Source organism: Anomaloglossus baeobatrachus, chromosome 8, assembly GCF_048569485.1.
Source record: "Anomaloglossus baeobatrachus isolate aAnoBae1 chromosome 8, aAnoBae1.hap1, whole genome shotgun sequence".
Taxonomy (NCBI): Eukaryota; Metazoa; Chordata; class Amphibia; order Anura; family Aromobatidae; genus Anomaloglossus; species Anomaloglossus baeobatrachus.
Window position 1 is genome coordinate 154565080 of NC_134360.1, and position 17735 is coordinate 154582814.

At 43.0% G+C, this 17735-nt stretch overlaps 1 protein-coding gene across 2 annotated transcripts in view; it reads right to left on the reverse strand.

The window, feature by feature from the left end:
* Positions 1-10485: 10485 nt before the first annotated feature.
* The window catches only part of HENMT1 (HEN methyltransferase 1), a 39393-nt gene continuing 32143 nt past the window's right edge, over positions 10486-17735 (reverse strand). For both annotated transcript variants that reach the window (XM_075322042.1, XM_075322041.1), the window contains exons 6-7: positions 12537-12714; positions 10486-11083 (exon numbers count right to left, since the gene is read on the reverse strand). In XM_075322042.1, the coding sequence (XP_075178157.1) occupies positions 10649-11083; positions 12537-12714 (613 nt within the window). In that variant the 3' untranslated portion in view covers positions 10486-10648. The remainder of the gene's footprint in view (positions 11084-12536; positions 12715-17735) is intronic.

The following is a 17735-nucleotide window of genomic DNA, read 5'->3' on the forward strand; positions in this document are numbered from 1 at the left end:
ACATTTTGGACATTTGGAATCCGTTCTCAATCCCACTTTCTTCATCCACACGGGGGTTCTATATACTTTGTATATAACATATAATTGTGATTGCCGTTTCACCTCGCTCACAGATATTTTGATGACATATTGCAAAATAGACTCCCATTTCTGCTCCCTAATTTCTCCCAAATCTTCCACCCACCTTGCATATGCCCCAATTTGTTGCCTCCCAACAGACATGGACAGAAGTCCCCCGTAGACCATCGATATACATCCTGCTGTCCCTCTCTACGTCCCTAATATATTAATTACACTATCTGCTTGTATAAAAATTGGTGTTATTCTGTTCTGCGATTCAAATGTGTGACGTAGGTGCAGGTATTTATAAAACATACTATGTCCCAGTGGGAAGTCTTTTAGCAGTACTTCAAAAGTCTTAAATATGTTTCCATCCATCACTTGGGAGAGGTACCAGATACCAATTCTCCTCCATTGCCCAAATTCTTTAAGGGATAAAAATTCTGGAATGTTGGGGTTGTCCCACATGGGGGTATATCTAGTGAACCCGGTTACCTGCCTCACCTGTTTGATCTTACCCCATACTTTATCTATCAACTGTATAGTAGGATATGATGCAGAGTGTGGACGAAACTTTCCCGCCTCCAGACTTGCCAGCAGAGGACCTTTTCCGATCACATACTATAGTATTTTCCCCGCCGAGGTCTCCAAACCTGTCACACCCCATCCCACCATGTGTTGACTGCGCAGCTAAGTAATAGCACCAAGCACCAAGGGTTAGGTAGAGCCAGTCCCCCTTCGTCTTTCGGTCTCTGTAAATATTCTAACCTCATCCGTGGGCGCTTCCTTCCCCAGATTAAGCCTCGGAAAATAGAATTTATTTTATAAAACCTATTTTGTGGTAGACACACCGGGGCGTTATGGAGCACATAGAGCAGTTGGGGCATTAATATCATTTTAGCTAAGTTGACTCTCCCCACCATCGTAAGGTACAGTTTGGACCAGGCCAGAATCTTTTGTTTGAACTAAAGTAAAAGGGGGGCGAGATTAAGACGTTCATACTCAGTCAGTTTATTGGATATCATAATTCCCAGATATTTAAACTCTGACACCCCCTGAACTGGAGCACAAGTCACCACCACATTGGAGGGCGTTTCATCTAGTGGCATCAAAACAGATTCGTCCCAATTTATCGTGAGCCCTGATATCCTTTCAAAGTTAGATATGACCCTCATTACCGCCTCCAAGGAACTCCCTGCATCTCCCAGAAACAATAATAAATCGTCCGCATATAAGGCCACTTTCTCCTCCACACTCCCATATCCGTAACCCACTACACCAGGATCCCGCCGTATAAACGCCGCCAGTGGTTCGATTGCGATAGCAAACAACAGGGGGGACAGTGGGCACCCCTGCCTTGTGCCCCTATAGAGAGAAAATCTATCTGACATGCTGCCATTCGCCCTAATTCTTGCCGTAGGAGCAGAGTAAAACAGCTGCACCCACCTAATATATACTTCCCCAAACCCCATTGATCGCATTGTAGCCCATAGGTACCCCCACTCTATGCTGTCAAAAGCTTTGGCCGCATCTAAGGAGAGAATAACCCGTCGCCCCTTATTTTCCGCCGGTATCTGCATATTCAGGTACAGTCTCCTAAGGTTAGTTGCCGTGTATTTGTTGGGCATAAACCCTGCTTGATCTGGGTGTATTAAAATGTAATGACTTTGGTGAGCCTATTTGCAAGCATCTTAGCCAGGAGATTTACATCTACCGTCAATAGTTTAATCAGTCTGTAAGAGGCTGGAAAACCCGGGTCTTTGCCTTCTTTAGGGAGTACCACAATTATTGCCTCCTACATAGACGGCATCAGCTCTCCTCTCTCCAGACATGAATTATATACCTTAGGCAGCACCGGCAGTAAAACCTCCCTATGTTGCTTATATACTTCAGCCGGAAACCGATCTACCCCAGGCGCCTTATCATTCGCCATATCACTCAGAGCTAGCTCCAGCTCCTCTAAGTCAAATGGCTCGTCTAGTAACTCTCTAGATTCCCTTGAGAGGACTGGCACCTGAGCTCTGCCTAGAAATTCATCCACCTCCCCCGCCTCCGGGTGCACCTTGAAGGAGTATAGATCAGAATAGAATGTTTCTAGTACTTTTAGGATCCCCGAGGTATCCGTGACAACTGCCCCATCTACTGACTGTAACCGTACAATATATGTCGATTCCCTCTGTGTCGCAGCTATCACTGATAATAGGTGACCCGCCCATTCTCCATTCTCAAAGGACTGCATGGTCTGGAACATTTTCTTTCTCTCCGCTGCCTGTATGGTCAATCTATTAACCATCTTTTGAGCTGCCTTCATCCTAGCTTTTGCCGCCGGCGTGGGGTTTGATATTAAAGCATCTTCCGCCTCCCCCAATTCCTGAAACGCAAGCTGATTCTGCCTTCTTGCCTTCGACTTTACTTTAGATATACCCCTTATATACAATACCCTCAAGTACGCCTTCATTGCCTCCCAAACCATTCCAATAGACGCTGATCCTTCATTGAACCTAAGGTATTCCCTTAAACTATCACTAATACCCCCCCCTTCTTCCACTAATTGTAACCAAAAGGGATTTAATTTCCTTAAGGGTCTATTTTGGTTTTGTTGTTCCCCCAGGTTTATTTCTACACACAGGGGCGAATGTTCTGATACTGTCCTGGGGAAGTATTTAGTACCCACTACCAAACCCTGCATTGCTTCATTGCCCAAGGCCAGATCAATGCGCGAAAGGGATGAGAACGTAGCCGAAAAACAGGAGTATTGATACACTTCCGGATGCCGAGTCCTCCACAGGTCAATTAGTGCAGTTTCTTTAAGCAAATTACCGAATGGTGTATAGTTACCCCTATTTTTCATACCTCATGTCTCCCTTTGTCCCAATGTGAATTCGGAATAGTATTAAAATCTCCCATTATCATGAAGGGAACCCCTGGAAAGTCTGCCAATAAATTTATCAGACTGTGAAGTAGTTTGCTGCAATATGGCGGAGGTATGTATAAAAATATAATTACTACGGCTCTTGTCCCCAGCCTACAGGAAAGACATACATACCGCCCATCTTTATCCACGATGACCTTTAGAAATTCAAACCGTGCGCCTGAGCGGACTAGTATACTGGCCCCTCTGGAGTATGCAGAATATGTAGAATGATACCCCACCCTGAGCCACCTTCTATCCAGTAGATGCAGCTTCTCCAGTATCATGTGTGTTTCCTGCAAGCAAATTAGGTCAGGTTTTTCTGTGCGTAAAAATTGAAATATTGCTTGCCTTTTGATGCTAGAGGCTAAGCCCCTAACATTCCAACTAATTAGCTTAATACATCCCGCCATATGACTAACTGAAAAATTCTCGCTCTCCCAGAGCTCCTTAATAGGCCAAATGAGACTGTCGACTAGCCCACCCTCCCCCTATCCCCCCAATATAAACCCCCCCCCAACAATAAATATAGTAACACATTGTTACCACCAGTCCACTTTGTATCAGGGACGGAGGGCATATGTTTGCCTTGGAAAGTCTGCCAGATACCGTGTCCATCTTTTGTCGCGTTTCCTCTTTTACAACGGACAGGGCCCAATCAACCATCAATAACACCAGAACCAGGACCTCCAGAAGGAGGGGCGGACCACTCCTGTTTGTCGTGCACGGTATCCGGCTGTCCATCTGATCAGTATTGCAGTCCTGCCATATTCTCGCAATGCCCCCTTTTTTTTAATATTAAGGGGGGAAGAACGAAAGCAAGTTATGGGAAAGAAGAAAAAAAAAGGAAAGGGGGAGGGGAAGTGGGTAAACAAAGAAGAGTAAAGTAGTATAAGAAGATGAAAGAGGGTAGAATAAGAGGAGAGAGAGAGGGGAGAAAAATAAAAACAACAAAAAAAAAAAGGGGGGGGGAATAAAAATTAATTCAGTATTTATGCATTGCGAGTCCAGTATGAGTTGGAAAGTCCCTTTCCATAGTCAGGATTCCATTTCCTCCAATCCTCAGTGGTGTTTGCAGACCCCTTTCCTCTAGAGTCCATTAAATGTAGATTTAAATTTAAATATAAATTGCCGTGGTAAACAAAAAAATATATATATTTTTTTTTCTTTTATAAATTTTCAAACAAGAACTCCTCCCTGAAAACCATAACATATTATTCTTCCTCTACACCACTGCATGCAATGAGAGGTAGGGTGTCCCCAAAAGTCAGTCTCCAGCTTCCCCTTGACGACCTTCTCGCCGCAGGCGTTGTTAATTGCCATCTAGCCATCTTAGCGCTTCATTAGCCTCCTGATACTGAGGCTGAACAATTACCTGCTTCTCACTTTTTGCTGTGTATTTAATCTGGGACCCAGCTAACCACTTTACCATCCATATTGAAGTTTTGACATGACACTAGTCAGGTACAGAATATGTTTTTAACTTTAGTAGGTTAGGGACTGTCTCAGATGGGTACACCGTGACGAGGTGAGACAGCTTCTTACCTTTTTGCAAAAATGTATATACTAAGTACCCTGTTTATTAAGCACTTGCAATTTATTTATTTATAGTCAGGGTATTTTTTCTACAATTTTCTCCTTGGTTTTTTTCTAGTCTTGAGGCTGCAATTCACATGCTTGTAATGTTGCATGTTTTTTGAACATTTGTCACAGCTCAGTTTTTTGGTTTTTTTGTCTGTTATCTTGCTTTAATGCAAGTTGGGGGTGCAGCCCTCCTGATACTGAGGCTGAACAATTACCTGCTTCTCACTTTTTGCTGTGTATTTAATCTGGGACCCAGCTAACCACTTTACCATCCATATTGAAGTTTTGACATGACACTAGTCAGGTACAGAATATGTTTTTAACTTTAGTAGGTTAGGGACTGTCTCAGATGGGTACACCATGACGAGGTGAGACAGCTTCTTACCTTTTTGCAAAAATGTATATACTAAGTACCCTGTTTATTAAGCACTTGCAATTTATTTATTTATAGTCAGGGTATTTTTTCTACAATTTTCTCCTTGGTTTTTTTCTAGTCTTGAGGCTGCAATTCACATGCTTGTAATGTTGCATGTTTTTTGAACATTTGTCACAGCTCAGTTTTTTGGTTTTTTTGTCTGTTATCTTGCTTTAATGCAAGTTGGGGGTGCAGCCCTCCTGATACTGAGGCTGAACAATTACCTGCTTCTCACTTTTTGCTGTGTATTTAATCTGGGACCCAGCTAACCACTTTACCATCCATATTGAAGTTTTGACATGACACTAGTCAGGTACAGAATATGTTTTTAACTTTAGTAGGTTAGGGACTGTCTCAGATGGGTACACCGTGACGAGGTGAGACAGCTTCTTACCTTTTTGCAAAAATGTATATACTAAGTACCCTGTTTATTAAGCACTTGCAATTTATTTATTTATAGTCAGGGTATTTTTTCTACAATTTTCTCCTTGATTTTTTTCTAGTCTTGAGGCTGCAATTCACATGCTTGTAATGTTGCATGTTTTTTGAACATTTGTCACAGCTCAGTTTTTTGGTTTTTTTAATAAATATAGTAACACATTGTTGCCACCAGTCCACTTTGTATCAGGGACGGAGGGCATATGTTTGCCTTGGAAAGTCTGCCAGATACCGTGTCCATCTTTTGTCGCGTTTCCTCTTTTACAACGGACAGGGCCCAATCAACCATCAATAACACCAGAACCAGGACCTTTAGAAGGAGGGGCGGACCACTCCTGTTTGTCGTGCACGGTATCCGGCTGTCCATCTGATCAGTATTGCAGTCCTGCCATATTCTCGCAATGCCCCCTTTTTTTTAATATTAAGGGGGGAAGAACGAAAGCAAGTTATGGGAAAGAAGAAAAAAAAAGGAAAGGGGGAGGGGAAGTGGGTAAACAAAGAAGAGTAAAGTAGTATAAGAAGATGAAATAGGGTAGAATAAGAGGAGAGAGAGAGGGGAGAAAAATAAAAACAACAAAAAAAAAAAAGGGGGGGGGAATAAAAATTAATTCAGTATTTATGCATTGCGAGTCCAGTATGAGTTGGAAAGTCCCTTTCCATAGTCAGGATTCCATTTCCTCCAATCCTCAGTGGTGTTTGCAGACCCCTTTCCTCTAGAGTCCATTAAATGTAGATTTAAATTTAAATATAAATTGCCGTGGTAAACAAAAAAATATATATATTTTTTTTTCTTTTATAAATTTTCAAACAAGAACTCCTCCCTGAAAACCATAACATATTATTCTTCCTCTACACCACTGCATGCAATGAGAGGTAGGGTGTCCCCAAAAGTCAGTCTCCAGCTTCCCCTTGACGACCTTCTCGCCGCAGGCGTTGTTAATTGCCATCTAGCCATCTTAGCGCTTCATTAGGATCCAGAAAAAAGTGCACTGTTCCTCCCGTTACCACTCTGAGTTTCGCCGGGTACATCATGGAGTATACCAGATTTAGTTGTCTCAGCCTTCTCTTGATGTCAATGAACTTGGCTCTTTGCTTTTGCACTTCTATGGAGTAGTCTGGAAAAATGGATATCTTGGAGCTATTGATGATCAAGTCCGGGCATGCTTCAGGATATTATCCCGGTCTCTGTAGTGCAGTATTTTGGCCAGGACAGGTCGCGGTGGGTGTCCAGGAGGCAGGGGGCGAGTGGGAACCCTATGGGCTCTTTCCACCGCATATATAGGGGTGAGATGCTCAGATCCAATTTTACTTTTCAGCCATTCCTCAAAAAATTCAGTTGGGGACGTACCTTCCACTTTCTCTGGGACGCCAATTAATCTCAGGTTATTACGTCTCGATTTATTTTCCAGGTCATCCGTTTTTGCTAGGAGTGCTGCTATTTGCTGTGCTGCACGCTGCCCGTCTCTGTCAGATCCTGCCATGTGGTCCTCCATGATACTGACTCTCTGCTCAACTTCTCCTGTTCTCTCTTTCACTTCATGAAGCTTGTGCCGCATGGATGCCATGTCTTCTCTGAGGCTCCCCAGCTGCTGGGTCACCTCAGTAATAGATGCTCTGTATAGCATTACTGCTGTGAGGATGTCTCTCAGTGTGGGCTCTTCAGGGATATTCTGTGTGCCTGTCAGCTTCCCTAGCTGTGCTGCCTGATATCTGGAATCTGTCTCTCCCATGCAGGACTGAGCTCCATCAATTCCCTCGCTGCTCTCACTCCTCCCCCCTCCTTCACTCAGCACCATGCTGTCTGCAAGTCCCAGATTCATCTGCTGCTCACCTCTCACTGTCTCTCTGTGATGGCCACCGTTCTCCTGCCTGGCAAAACGCTCCAGCCGTGTTGCAGCCTGTCTTCTGATCTCCTCAGCGTCTGCACCATTATCTTTTCTCTGCTCCATGCTGCCCACAGCACCATCTTGATTCTGCTCCTCCACTTCTCCCACCGGCTTTTTCAGCCCCCTCCTTGTCATAGCAGTAAGCACTGCAATCAGGTCAGGGGGGTCAGAGGGTCATCCAGCTGCAGCCTGTGACTTCTGAGAGAGTGTTTTCGGGCTTCTTCCCTAGGGATATCATAGATGCTTGGCAGGAGCTACAGGATCTGCTTCTACTCACATACTGAGCTAGGCCACGCCCCCAATTTATAACTATCTAATAATATAGCTAATATTGACTAACTTGCTATTTAATAAGGGGATTTGGAGGTGGTTTCATATACATTTTTTCCATTAGTGCAATATATTTAATTATTTTGGGGGGGTTTTGGGATATTATTCTGTCTACATTTTTTTTATACTGAATATTTACCGTATATCTTGTGATTTGATATTTTGTGGGCAGTATATGTCTTTTCACCTCCCTATAAATAATATTTTGGTCAAAAATCCCCCACAATGTGTGTTTTTTTGAGTGACTTTCTTGGTGTATTTTTGTGTATTTTGAATAAAAAAATGTAAAACTTTTAAAAATAAAAAAATAAAAAAATTGGTATAATAAACTCGTTTTCCTGTTTGTTTTGATTATTTAATCTTATGAGTTAAGATACCACAAAAACATCGCGGGGAAGTAAAGGAAATTCTCTATGTATCTCTATTCAGTGCCATAATCAAAACTATTTTCTAATATACTTGCGTTCAAAATTCCCTAACTACACAATCTAACTGCTACTCTATTTTTTTCCCTACTTCCTTTTTGTTGACAGTACGAGACTCCCAGTGCATGCTGGGATGTTGAAACGAAGCATAGGCTGCAGTCACTGCCACAGCCTCTGCTCCATCCCTGAAACAAAGCGTCATCAGTGACACCTGTTTCAGGGGCTGAGATAGTTTCTGCACGCAGTGGACTGTGTGATGTGTACAATAACAGGGTGCTCTCTGGTGCCTTCTCAGATCAGCAGTAACAAACCAGCAGAAAATCGTGTTGTCAGAATACCCAACATGCAGAGATCAGTGACGTCACTTGTAGGGGTGGTGCTTGTGTTGCTTGCCAGGTATTCTGACACCACTCTGTTGCCGACTCATTACTGCTGATCTGAGCAGGCAACAGAGAGCGCATGGTCATTGTACACATCACACAGTGCACATTGCACTGGGACTATCCCAGCCCCTGAAATGAGCATCACTGATGACGCTTAGTTTCATGGAGGGGCTGTGACACTGACCACAGCCTCTGTCCCCTAATCACACTTCGTTTAACTATGCCAGCATGCACGGAGGTTCTCAAAAAAAGTGTCATCAAAAAATAAGTATGAAGAAAAAAAATACAATAACATTACATAGTGTAGTTAGGGAACAAAAGGCAATTTTTAATGCAAGTATGTTAGAAAATAATTTAGATTACGGCACTAAATGGATAAGGGATTTAAAATGAAAATGACTTTGCCTTTGGACCACCCCTTTAAATATTATCGTGTCCTATGTGATGATTGTGGTCTGAGCCAATGTGGCAGTTGAATTGGTATTACTGAGGCTTGAATTGTATCTTTATTGATGACAGTGGTCTAAATTATTTTTTTTTTTGCCCTCTTTTGTTTACCTCATACTGTATTTTGCCATCCCATTATATACACACTGAACATATTTAGGTTTTGAATAAGAAAAGTCTAGAATCAAACTACTTCTGAGTATTAATTCACCTAACTGGATGAGTGCTTCATATGGTGTCTAATATTAGACTTCCTTAAAGGGAACCCTGTCACTAGATTTGGTGACTATAAGCTGCAGCCACTACGAGTGAGCTCTTATATACATTATTTTAGAATACTGTATATATAAAAGCCCAGGCCACGTTGTATAACGTAAAAATCAATTTTATAATACTCACCTCCTTCTTCTGAGACCCGTGTGCATGACGCGTCCTACATCATCCACACTAGCCGGCAGTGAGGTCCTGAGCATGTGCACTTTGATCTGCCCTGCTCAGTGTAGATCAAAGTATTGTAGTCAACAGAAGGGCAGATCAAAGTGCAGCTGCGCAAGACCACAATGCTGGCCTGGGTTGGATAGCAAGAGGATGGAGATCGCATCAGAGAGTAGACGCCGGACCGGAGAGAGGAGGAGCTGGACTGGAGAGCAGCAACACCCTCAGACCGGACCGCCCCCTAGGTGAGTATTATAAAAGTGTTTTTTACATTATACAGGGCGGTATGGGCTCTTATGTACAGTATTCTGGACTGCTGTAAATAAGAGCTGAGTGGTGGTGGTGCCCGCAGCTTATAGTCACCAAATCTGGTGACAGGATCCCTTTAAAGTCCCCCATGTACATAAGACTGTCAAATTCCTCTGATAGTCTAATGTGTATGGGGGAGTCAGCTTACTGATAGTTAGGAGAGACATCGACCATACATCTGATTCCCAGGGAGAAGCAAATGGTTGATCTGTCAGTCAAGCGCTTTGTCAGTGAGAACACAGAACTCTGCCAAACGAAGCTGGCTATAATGGCTGTTAGTCAAAGAATCATTCGGCCTACAGCCATCTAATATCAAGTCTTTACCCTCCGAGATTCCAGGCTTGGCTTATGACTTGTTGGTTGGCGCTTCACCTATGTGCCACACAGATCACATCATGCCACGACAGTGCACCCAAACTCCACGCCAGGAACCCCGGAAGCTCAGGACATATTAGAGCCCAGACCTGGACAGTGAACCAGGGTTGTGTGAAGCAATCTGCTCATCTCAAATCAGAGTACAAGAAAGGGAATCCTTCTTTAATTTTTTTAGCCATGAAACTCCCATTTACTCAACTTGACACACTTTGTAATTTTGCCCAAGGTCCTTTAAACTTTATTAACAAAATATCAGATATTTTGCTCTATAAAGAGCAATAGTGTGCATGCATGACCAAGACTCCATACACTTTTATGGATCAATAATAATGTTAGTGCACGTGCATGAGCACTACTACACAGGAAATGGTCAAGCAGGCGCACTACACACATTCACATAGGGCCCATGTTCTTGTGATCAGTGAGAGTCCTAGCAGTCAGAATACCACACTGTAAGTGATAAATGCCATTTATTGCATGATCCATTAATAACTATATACACAAGTAGTATTCTCCAGACACAGCAACCATCAGTAAAAAACAAAAAAACAAACAAACAAAGCAATAAAAAATATAAAAAGGATCAAACCTAAGAAGACAAAATCCAACCTATGAAACAACCACTCTGGCCAATAAGTAACATGCATAAATCAGGCATCGCTCATTTCAGAATCCAGGTCATGCTCTACATGAAGAGGATACACAACGGCGCTCCCATCACTGCTTAGCAGAATTTCTCCATTCATCATTTGTTGGAGGACATCAAGACTTCCACAAAGTTTCTTCACCTTTGGGACGGCAAACAGAGTTTCTAGTGGTACATGAATGGCATCTCCTTCCAGAAATGGAGGTTTGACTTTGCCCTCTTCAGCTTCTATAGGAGTCTGAAAACCAGAAATCCACCTTGACACTGCACATGTTTTTTTCTCACAATCTGCCATATTCACATTTTCCTCGTCTTCTTCAGGATAGAGATTTTGTAAAAAGTTGGTTTTCAGACGATCTGCATGTAATAGAGCATTTTTCAGTACAACTTTACGCAGATATTTTTCCTCTTGAATACTTGGATATTCAACATGAAGAATCTATTCACATACAGAGAAGAAACAAGTTACATCTCTACTTAGGACAAATGCACTATATGTTTTGTTTATATTATTATTACATTTATATATACTATTTTACATATTTTTAGTTTATATTAATATTATATTATATATTATAATATAATAATATATTAATAACTATATTAATAGTTTATACACTATTATTACATATGTTATGGGATATAGTCTGAAGGAGTCTGATCTTAAAAGTGTATTTGTCACCAGATATTTGCTAGCCGATCTGGTAGCCGCGTTATTTAGTGGCAGAGACCCTGACTTCAGAAATGTGTCACTTACTGGGCCGCTTGCTGCAGTTTTGATAAAATCTTTGTTTTCTCTGCTGCAGATCTACCAGGTCTCAGCATGCTGAGCGCTGTATAAGTCCAACCACACCACTGATTGACAGCTTTCTGTGTAGACTGTGGATAGGTAGAAAGCTGCTAATCAGTAGTGTGGGGGGCAGGGTTATACAAAGCTCATGAATATGGAGGACTACCTGGCAGCAGGTTTACTAGTCCTCTAGTGATAATATCCTGCTAATAAAAATTTGATTTTATGAAAACTACAACAAACAATCCAGTAAGTGACAACGCTTGAATCAAAGTCTCTCTCCTTAGGTTATGCTCCTCTCAGATTAGATGGGGAAAAAACCTGGTGACAAATTGACGAGAAGTGGCAGTGTGCGCTATGACATTAAAGGGGCATTCCCATCTCCAAGATCCTATCCCATCATATGGTAGACGTACTAATAACAATATTAGCAAATACCTCCAATTACAAATGTACTATAGTTCTCCTGATATATCTATGTCTCTTACCTCATGTGCAGGGCATTGTAGCTGAGGTATCCATGGTTACGGCCACAGCAACTAATTAACTAACTGGTACTATATGAGCAGTGGACGTAACCATGCATACCTAAGAAGCAATGCCCTGCACATGAGAGAGACATCGCTATATCAGGAGAACTATACTACATTTTTATTTGGAGGCACTTGCCAATTTTCATATTATTACACCTACTTCATATTAGGAAGATGGGAATAACCGTAATTCCGAGATTGTAATATATTCTCATGTTTCATCGTTTACCAATGGGATTAAGTTATTTTATATTTTGATAGGTCTGACTTATACGAATACACTGATAACAAATGTGTATTTTTTATTTTATTTTTATGGGAAAAAAGAAAGGGCAATTTTTTTTATATTTTTAAATTCTTTTTTTTTTTTTTTTTACTTTCTATTATATTTATTAGTCCTCTTAGTGGACTTGAAGCTGCGATAGTCTGATCACTTGTGCTATACATAGCAGCACATCAGTACATTTCAAACCCAGATTTATGAAGAAAAATATAAAACATACATCTGGTTAGAAAGAAATGTCCAGCTGTAGAGATGCACATAGATACGTGGAAAAAATAGTACATACTCTCTTGTAAACACTTGTGTGGCTCTTTTTGATATTGAAGGATTCCTCGCTCTCGTTGTAGTTCTTGGTGAATATTCCAATTTGGGAGCAATAACCAACATCTTTACTTTTTGGTTCTGCCTCTCCGACCCCCGTAAACTCAACCGTATAATTGTATTGTCTGGCAATATTCATGGCCCTAGAGCAACAAAACACAGGTTACAATAACAATACAGACCCATTTCGAAAATGCAGACAATTGGGGAATGAGCGCTCATAAGATTGCTTGATCCCAACTACAGTGCCATACAAATGTTTTTGCACCTCTGGTAAAAATTACTGTTATTGTGAACAGTTAAGCAAGTTGAAGATGAAATGATGTCTTAAAGGCATAAAGGTAAAAGATGACATTTCTTTTGTAACTTAGGCATAAAAAATATATATTTTCATCCTTTACATCTTTAAATTAACAAGAAAAGAAAAATAGGTCAGTGCAAAAGTACTTACCTCCAAAGGAGCACTTCAAAGGTTTCTACTTAAACCTTTTTGTGGTGCCAAAGAAAGATGGCCCCGTATGCCCAATTCTGCACCTTACAATAATGAAATAGTGTGTCTGCCTTTTCCATTTCAGGAGTCCCATAAGTTCAGTGATACCCTTTATGGAACCCAATGCACCCAATGCATTACTTTAGTCAATGAACATTCAAGAGTCCAACTTGCTCATTTCCATATTTCTAGGCCACCAGGGGTTCCTTTACTTTGTAGATCAGAACTGTCATTTTCAGTTTGTGACGCTCCCTTTCAGCCTAGCCACCGCCCCCAGACTCTTCATTTTGGCAGTCATGTTCATTTTGCAAGCCAGGAGGATCCTGGTTATTCCATATCTGGACACCATACTGATCAACGCACCCTCCCATCCAGAATGTTTACAGAGTGTTCAAGTCACCCTGGATGCACTCTCTCATCTCAAATGAATAATCAACAGAGAAAAGTCGTCCTTGTCTCCGGTTTGGCGTCTACTATTTCTCAAAATATTAAATACCGCTCAAGCAACAGTTCTCTTGCCGGTAAAGAAAACTACTTTACATCATGGAATATGATCCCTCAGACGCTCCCCCAACAGTCCCTCCAGCTCTGCAGTAGTGTACCTGGCAAGCTGGTAAGTGCAATAGAAGTGTTTCCCTTTGCGCAGTTCCACACCAGACCTCTCCAGCTTGCTCTTTTGTCTCACTGGGACAAGTCAGTTTTTTCCATAGAAAGACCGATCTGTCGTCCTCCTTGAGTCAGGCAAACTCTGGCTTGGTTGCTATATTCTGGTCTCATTCATCGCAAGAGATCCTTCTTACCAATTTATTGGGAAGTGGTGATGACTGTCACCAGTCTCAATGGATGGGGAGAAGTATTCCAGAATCTCAAGATTCAAAGTCACTGGAACACCTAGGACACCTTTCTCCATCAACATATTGTAACTCAGACAATCTGTCTGGCTCTACTCCATTGGCAGAACCTTCATTCGGGCCATCCAATCTGACAACGCTACAGCTGTGGCATACATAAATAACGTATCTCACAATTTGCCATGATAAGCACAAAGAGTCTCAGCAATCTCAGTAGTTCACATCCCCGGAGTTGACAACTGGGCTGCAGATTTCCTAAGCCACGAAGGTCGCCGCACTTGACGTTCTTCAACCAGATTTCCCTATTGTGGGGCACGCCCGACATGGATCTGATGGCATCCAGTTTGAACAACAATTCATTGTCATGGCTCAGTTTGGGAATTAAATCCAGTGACTTTTTACTACATGTTCGGTTTTTCTTTTTGGTGAGTCAGTGCCTTATCTTCCCTGTCTAAATGCTGATAGTTCCAATTGTCTGATTTTCCTTCTTGAATCGCTCCTCAAGATGTTTCTCATTTTTCCGTTTTGGGCTGCATAATCACACTAAGGGTTGGGTTTTATATGCTCACCTTTCACTGCACGTCCTTGCTATACCTCTAAGTGAACTTGTGTTTATGAGTTCCAGCCCTTCACCTAAGGAGTTTAACTTATTGGGTAAACACCAGTTTCATTCCTGTTGGGAGTTTGTTTGTTTTTTTTCCTTCCCAGCACTTTTTTCGTTCACCTCTTTTAGGTTTCTGGGAGGTTTTACTTGTGTTGCCGATTTGTAACTCTCATTAGCTTTCTTTCTCCACCTTATTTGAATGTGTTTTAGTTTTCTCACTCTGAGTTTTTCTATTTTCCTACACACCTTCCTCACCCCTTGCTGGCAATGTTTTGCTGCCTCCACTTTGATCCTTCTACAGCAGGGGTGGGGAACCTCCGGCCCGCGGGCCGCATACGGCCCGCCAAGACCTTTTCTACGGCCCCCGGGACTCTGCCGGCAGCCGCGTCTTGCCGGTTGCCGGTCCTATAAATCCCCATGCGCGCTACGAGGACGCGCATTCAGCGTTCACTACTGAACGCTGGTCAGTGCGTGTGTTCTCAGGACTTATTTTGTGGGCGGGGTTAACACTTTCGCCCCGTCCCACAGAAGCCCAGAAGCAGTTTGAAGGCTTCAACTAGTAGGTGAGCGCTCCCCCCGTGCTGCGTGCCAGCTCTTCCGTGCGCGCTCCCCCGTGCTGTGTGCCAGCTAACACGTGCTCGCTCCCCCGTGCTCGCTCACCCTTGCCCGCTTCTCCATTACAGCTCCCCCGTGCCCGCTCCTCCGTGCTCGCTCCTTTGTGCCAGCTCCCCCGTGCTTGCTCCCCCGTGTGCGCCCGTTCACACTGTGCTGCTATGTGCTTATTTCCCAGCTGCCGTGTGCCTGCTCCCTCTGTGTCTGCTCCACCAGGGTTGTGTGCTTCTTCCCCAGGGTTGTGTGCTTCTTCCCCAGGGTTGTGTGTCCCCCAGGTTTGTGTGTCCCCCAGGGCTGTGTGCCCCCCCTCCCCTAGGTCTGTGTGTCCCCCCTCTCCACAAGGTCTGTGTGCCCCCCCTCCCCCAGGGCTGTGTACCCCCCTCCCCCAGGGCTGTGTACCCCCCTCCCCCAGGGCTGTGTGACTCCCCCCCCACACCCCAGTGCTGTGCCCCCAGTGCAATGTCTGGGCACTGCATGTGTTGTCAGTTTCCCCTGTGCCCCCCTATTGCTGTCCGTGCCCCCCTATTGCTATCCATGCCCCCCTATTGCTATCCGTGCCCCCCTATTGCTATCTGTGCCCCCCAGTGCTGTCTGTGCTCCAAAGCCATATCTATGCCTCCCAGTGATGTACATGTCCTCAGCCTTTTTTGTGACGTATATATTCTCCCATATATTCTCCCAGCCCCTCCTGTGATGTATATGCCCCATTGTCTCCTGTAATGTATATATTACAGGTGGGGCTGGAGCATACACATCACAGGAGACACTGGGGACATACATCACAGGAGGAGCTGGGGGCATATATATGCCCCAGCCCCTCCTTTGATGTATATGCCCCCAGCCCCTCCTGTGATGTATATGCCCCATTGTCTTCTGTAATGTATATAATACAGGTGGGGCTGGAGCATACACATCAGAGGAGACACTGGGGCATATACATCACAGGAGGGGCTGGTGGCATATACATCATATTGGAGATGCTGGGGCATCTCCTTTAATAAATATATACAGCTGTCCCAGCTATGTGATGTATATACAGTAGTTCCAGCGTCTCCTATGTGATGTATATGCCCCCAGCCCCTCCTGTGATGTAATATATACACAGCAGTCCCAGTGTCAGTTGTGATGTATATGATTTACCAATCTTATTATCACAAAGAGTTGACTGCTCCAGACCGAGACAATCCTGGAAAAGCAGCTGTGAGAAGCAACATGATCAATATCACCGAAAATTAACCGCTGCGCCAAAGAGAAGCATCTCTGGCCACCACAATAGGGGTGAGTTAATTAATTGCTTGACCAAATGTAGCCGGGTAATTTTCACATTGATAATTTTGTGTGGCCCCTGATGGTTCGTAGAAATTTCCAGATGGCCCCGGCAGTAAAAAGGTTTCCCACCCCTGTTCTAGAGGTACATAAAAACCCTCAACGGCCATTTAGGGAGTCAGGTCCAAAGTGGTGTTTTGAGCTGTGCAGCCAGGGTATTTCTGTACAAGGACCTGTTTGGTGCAGTAGCGGCATCTCTCTGTAGTAGGTCTTCCTTTTTTTCCGCTACCTATTTGTGAGAGTGTTTACGTTCATAATATTATAGCAGACTATTATAGCAGACTCCCTTAGTGTGTTCTGAGGCGTCAGCATGGAACCAGTTAATGTCTTGGCTGGACAACTGCAAAACTTATCCTTGGAGGTTGCAGACATCAAACTGTAAGAAATGCTTGCAAGTGTGGCTGCTCCAAATGTATCGACCCAAAAGAGCATCACACTTGAAACCAAGGTAATGTTGCCATATTGTTTTGATGGGGACAGAAGTAAGTTTTCAGGTTTTTTTTGTCTCAAATAATTTATGTTTTCACCTATTTCACCTATGTCCTGACTCCTCTGTGTCCAAGTCAGCAAGTGAGCATTCAAACAAAGGCGGATCCCCGGCACAGGACGTCCGTGAAAAAATTCAGAAGTGTAGATAAAACGAATAAATGTAGAATAAAAAGAGTAAAACATAAATCCTCCGATTGACGTGTTTCAGACGCGATCGTCCTTAGTCATGATCATCAGGAGGTATAACATAGAAACATTTAAATAGTACAAGGTAGAAAGGAAATGACAACATTGATTAATTATGCAAATATTATAGCAAAGGATAATAATAATATGTCAATATAACGGTATCAATTGTTATAAAAAATTTTACTTATTTGTTTTTAATAAAAATGCAGTAAATCAGACCTTTTGTTTAATCCCAAGGGAAAGGGTGTATTCATTTGAAAGATTAATAAAGCTTCCTGATAATGAAGTAAATGGATTCTGTCTCCACCTCTTGTATTACCGTGAACTTTCTTGAGAGCATGCACCTCAAGGTGATTGGTGTTACCCTGATGTACAGATCTAGGATGTTGGGAAACACTAGATGGAGTACGAGTAGATATGTGTTTGGCATCATACAAATGCTTTGCGATCCTGGTGCGTAACGCACGACTTGTGCATCCAACATAGTGGAGCTGGCATGTTTTACAAGTGATAATATCAGGGCCTTGCTCCAGGTTTTTGTGGGCCCCGGGCAGAAGAGTCCCAGTGGGCCCCATCCACACACAGACATACACGTATATATAC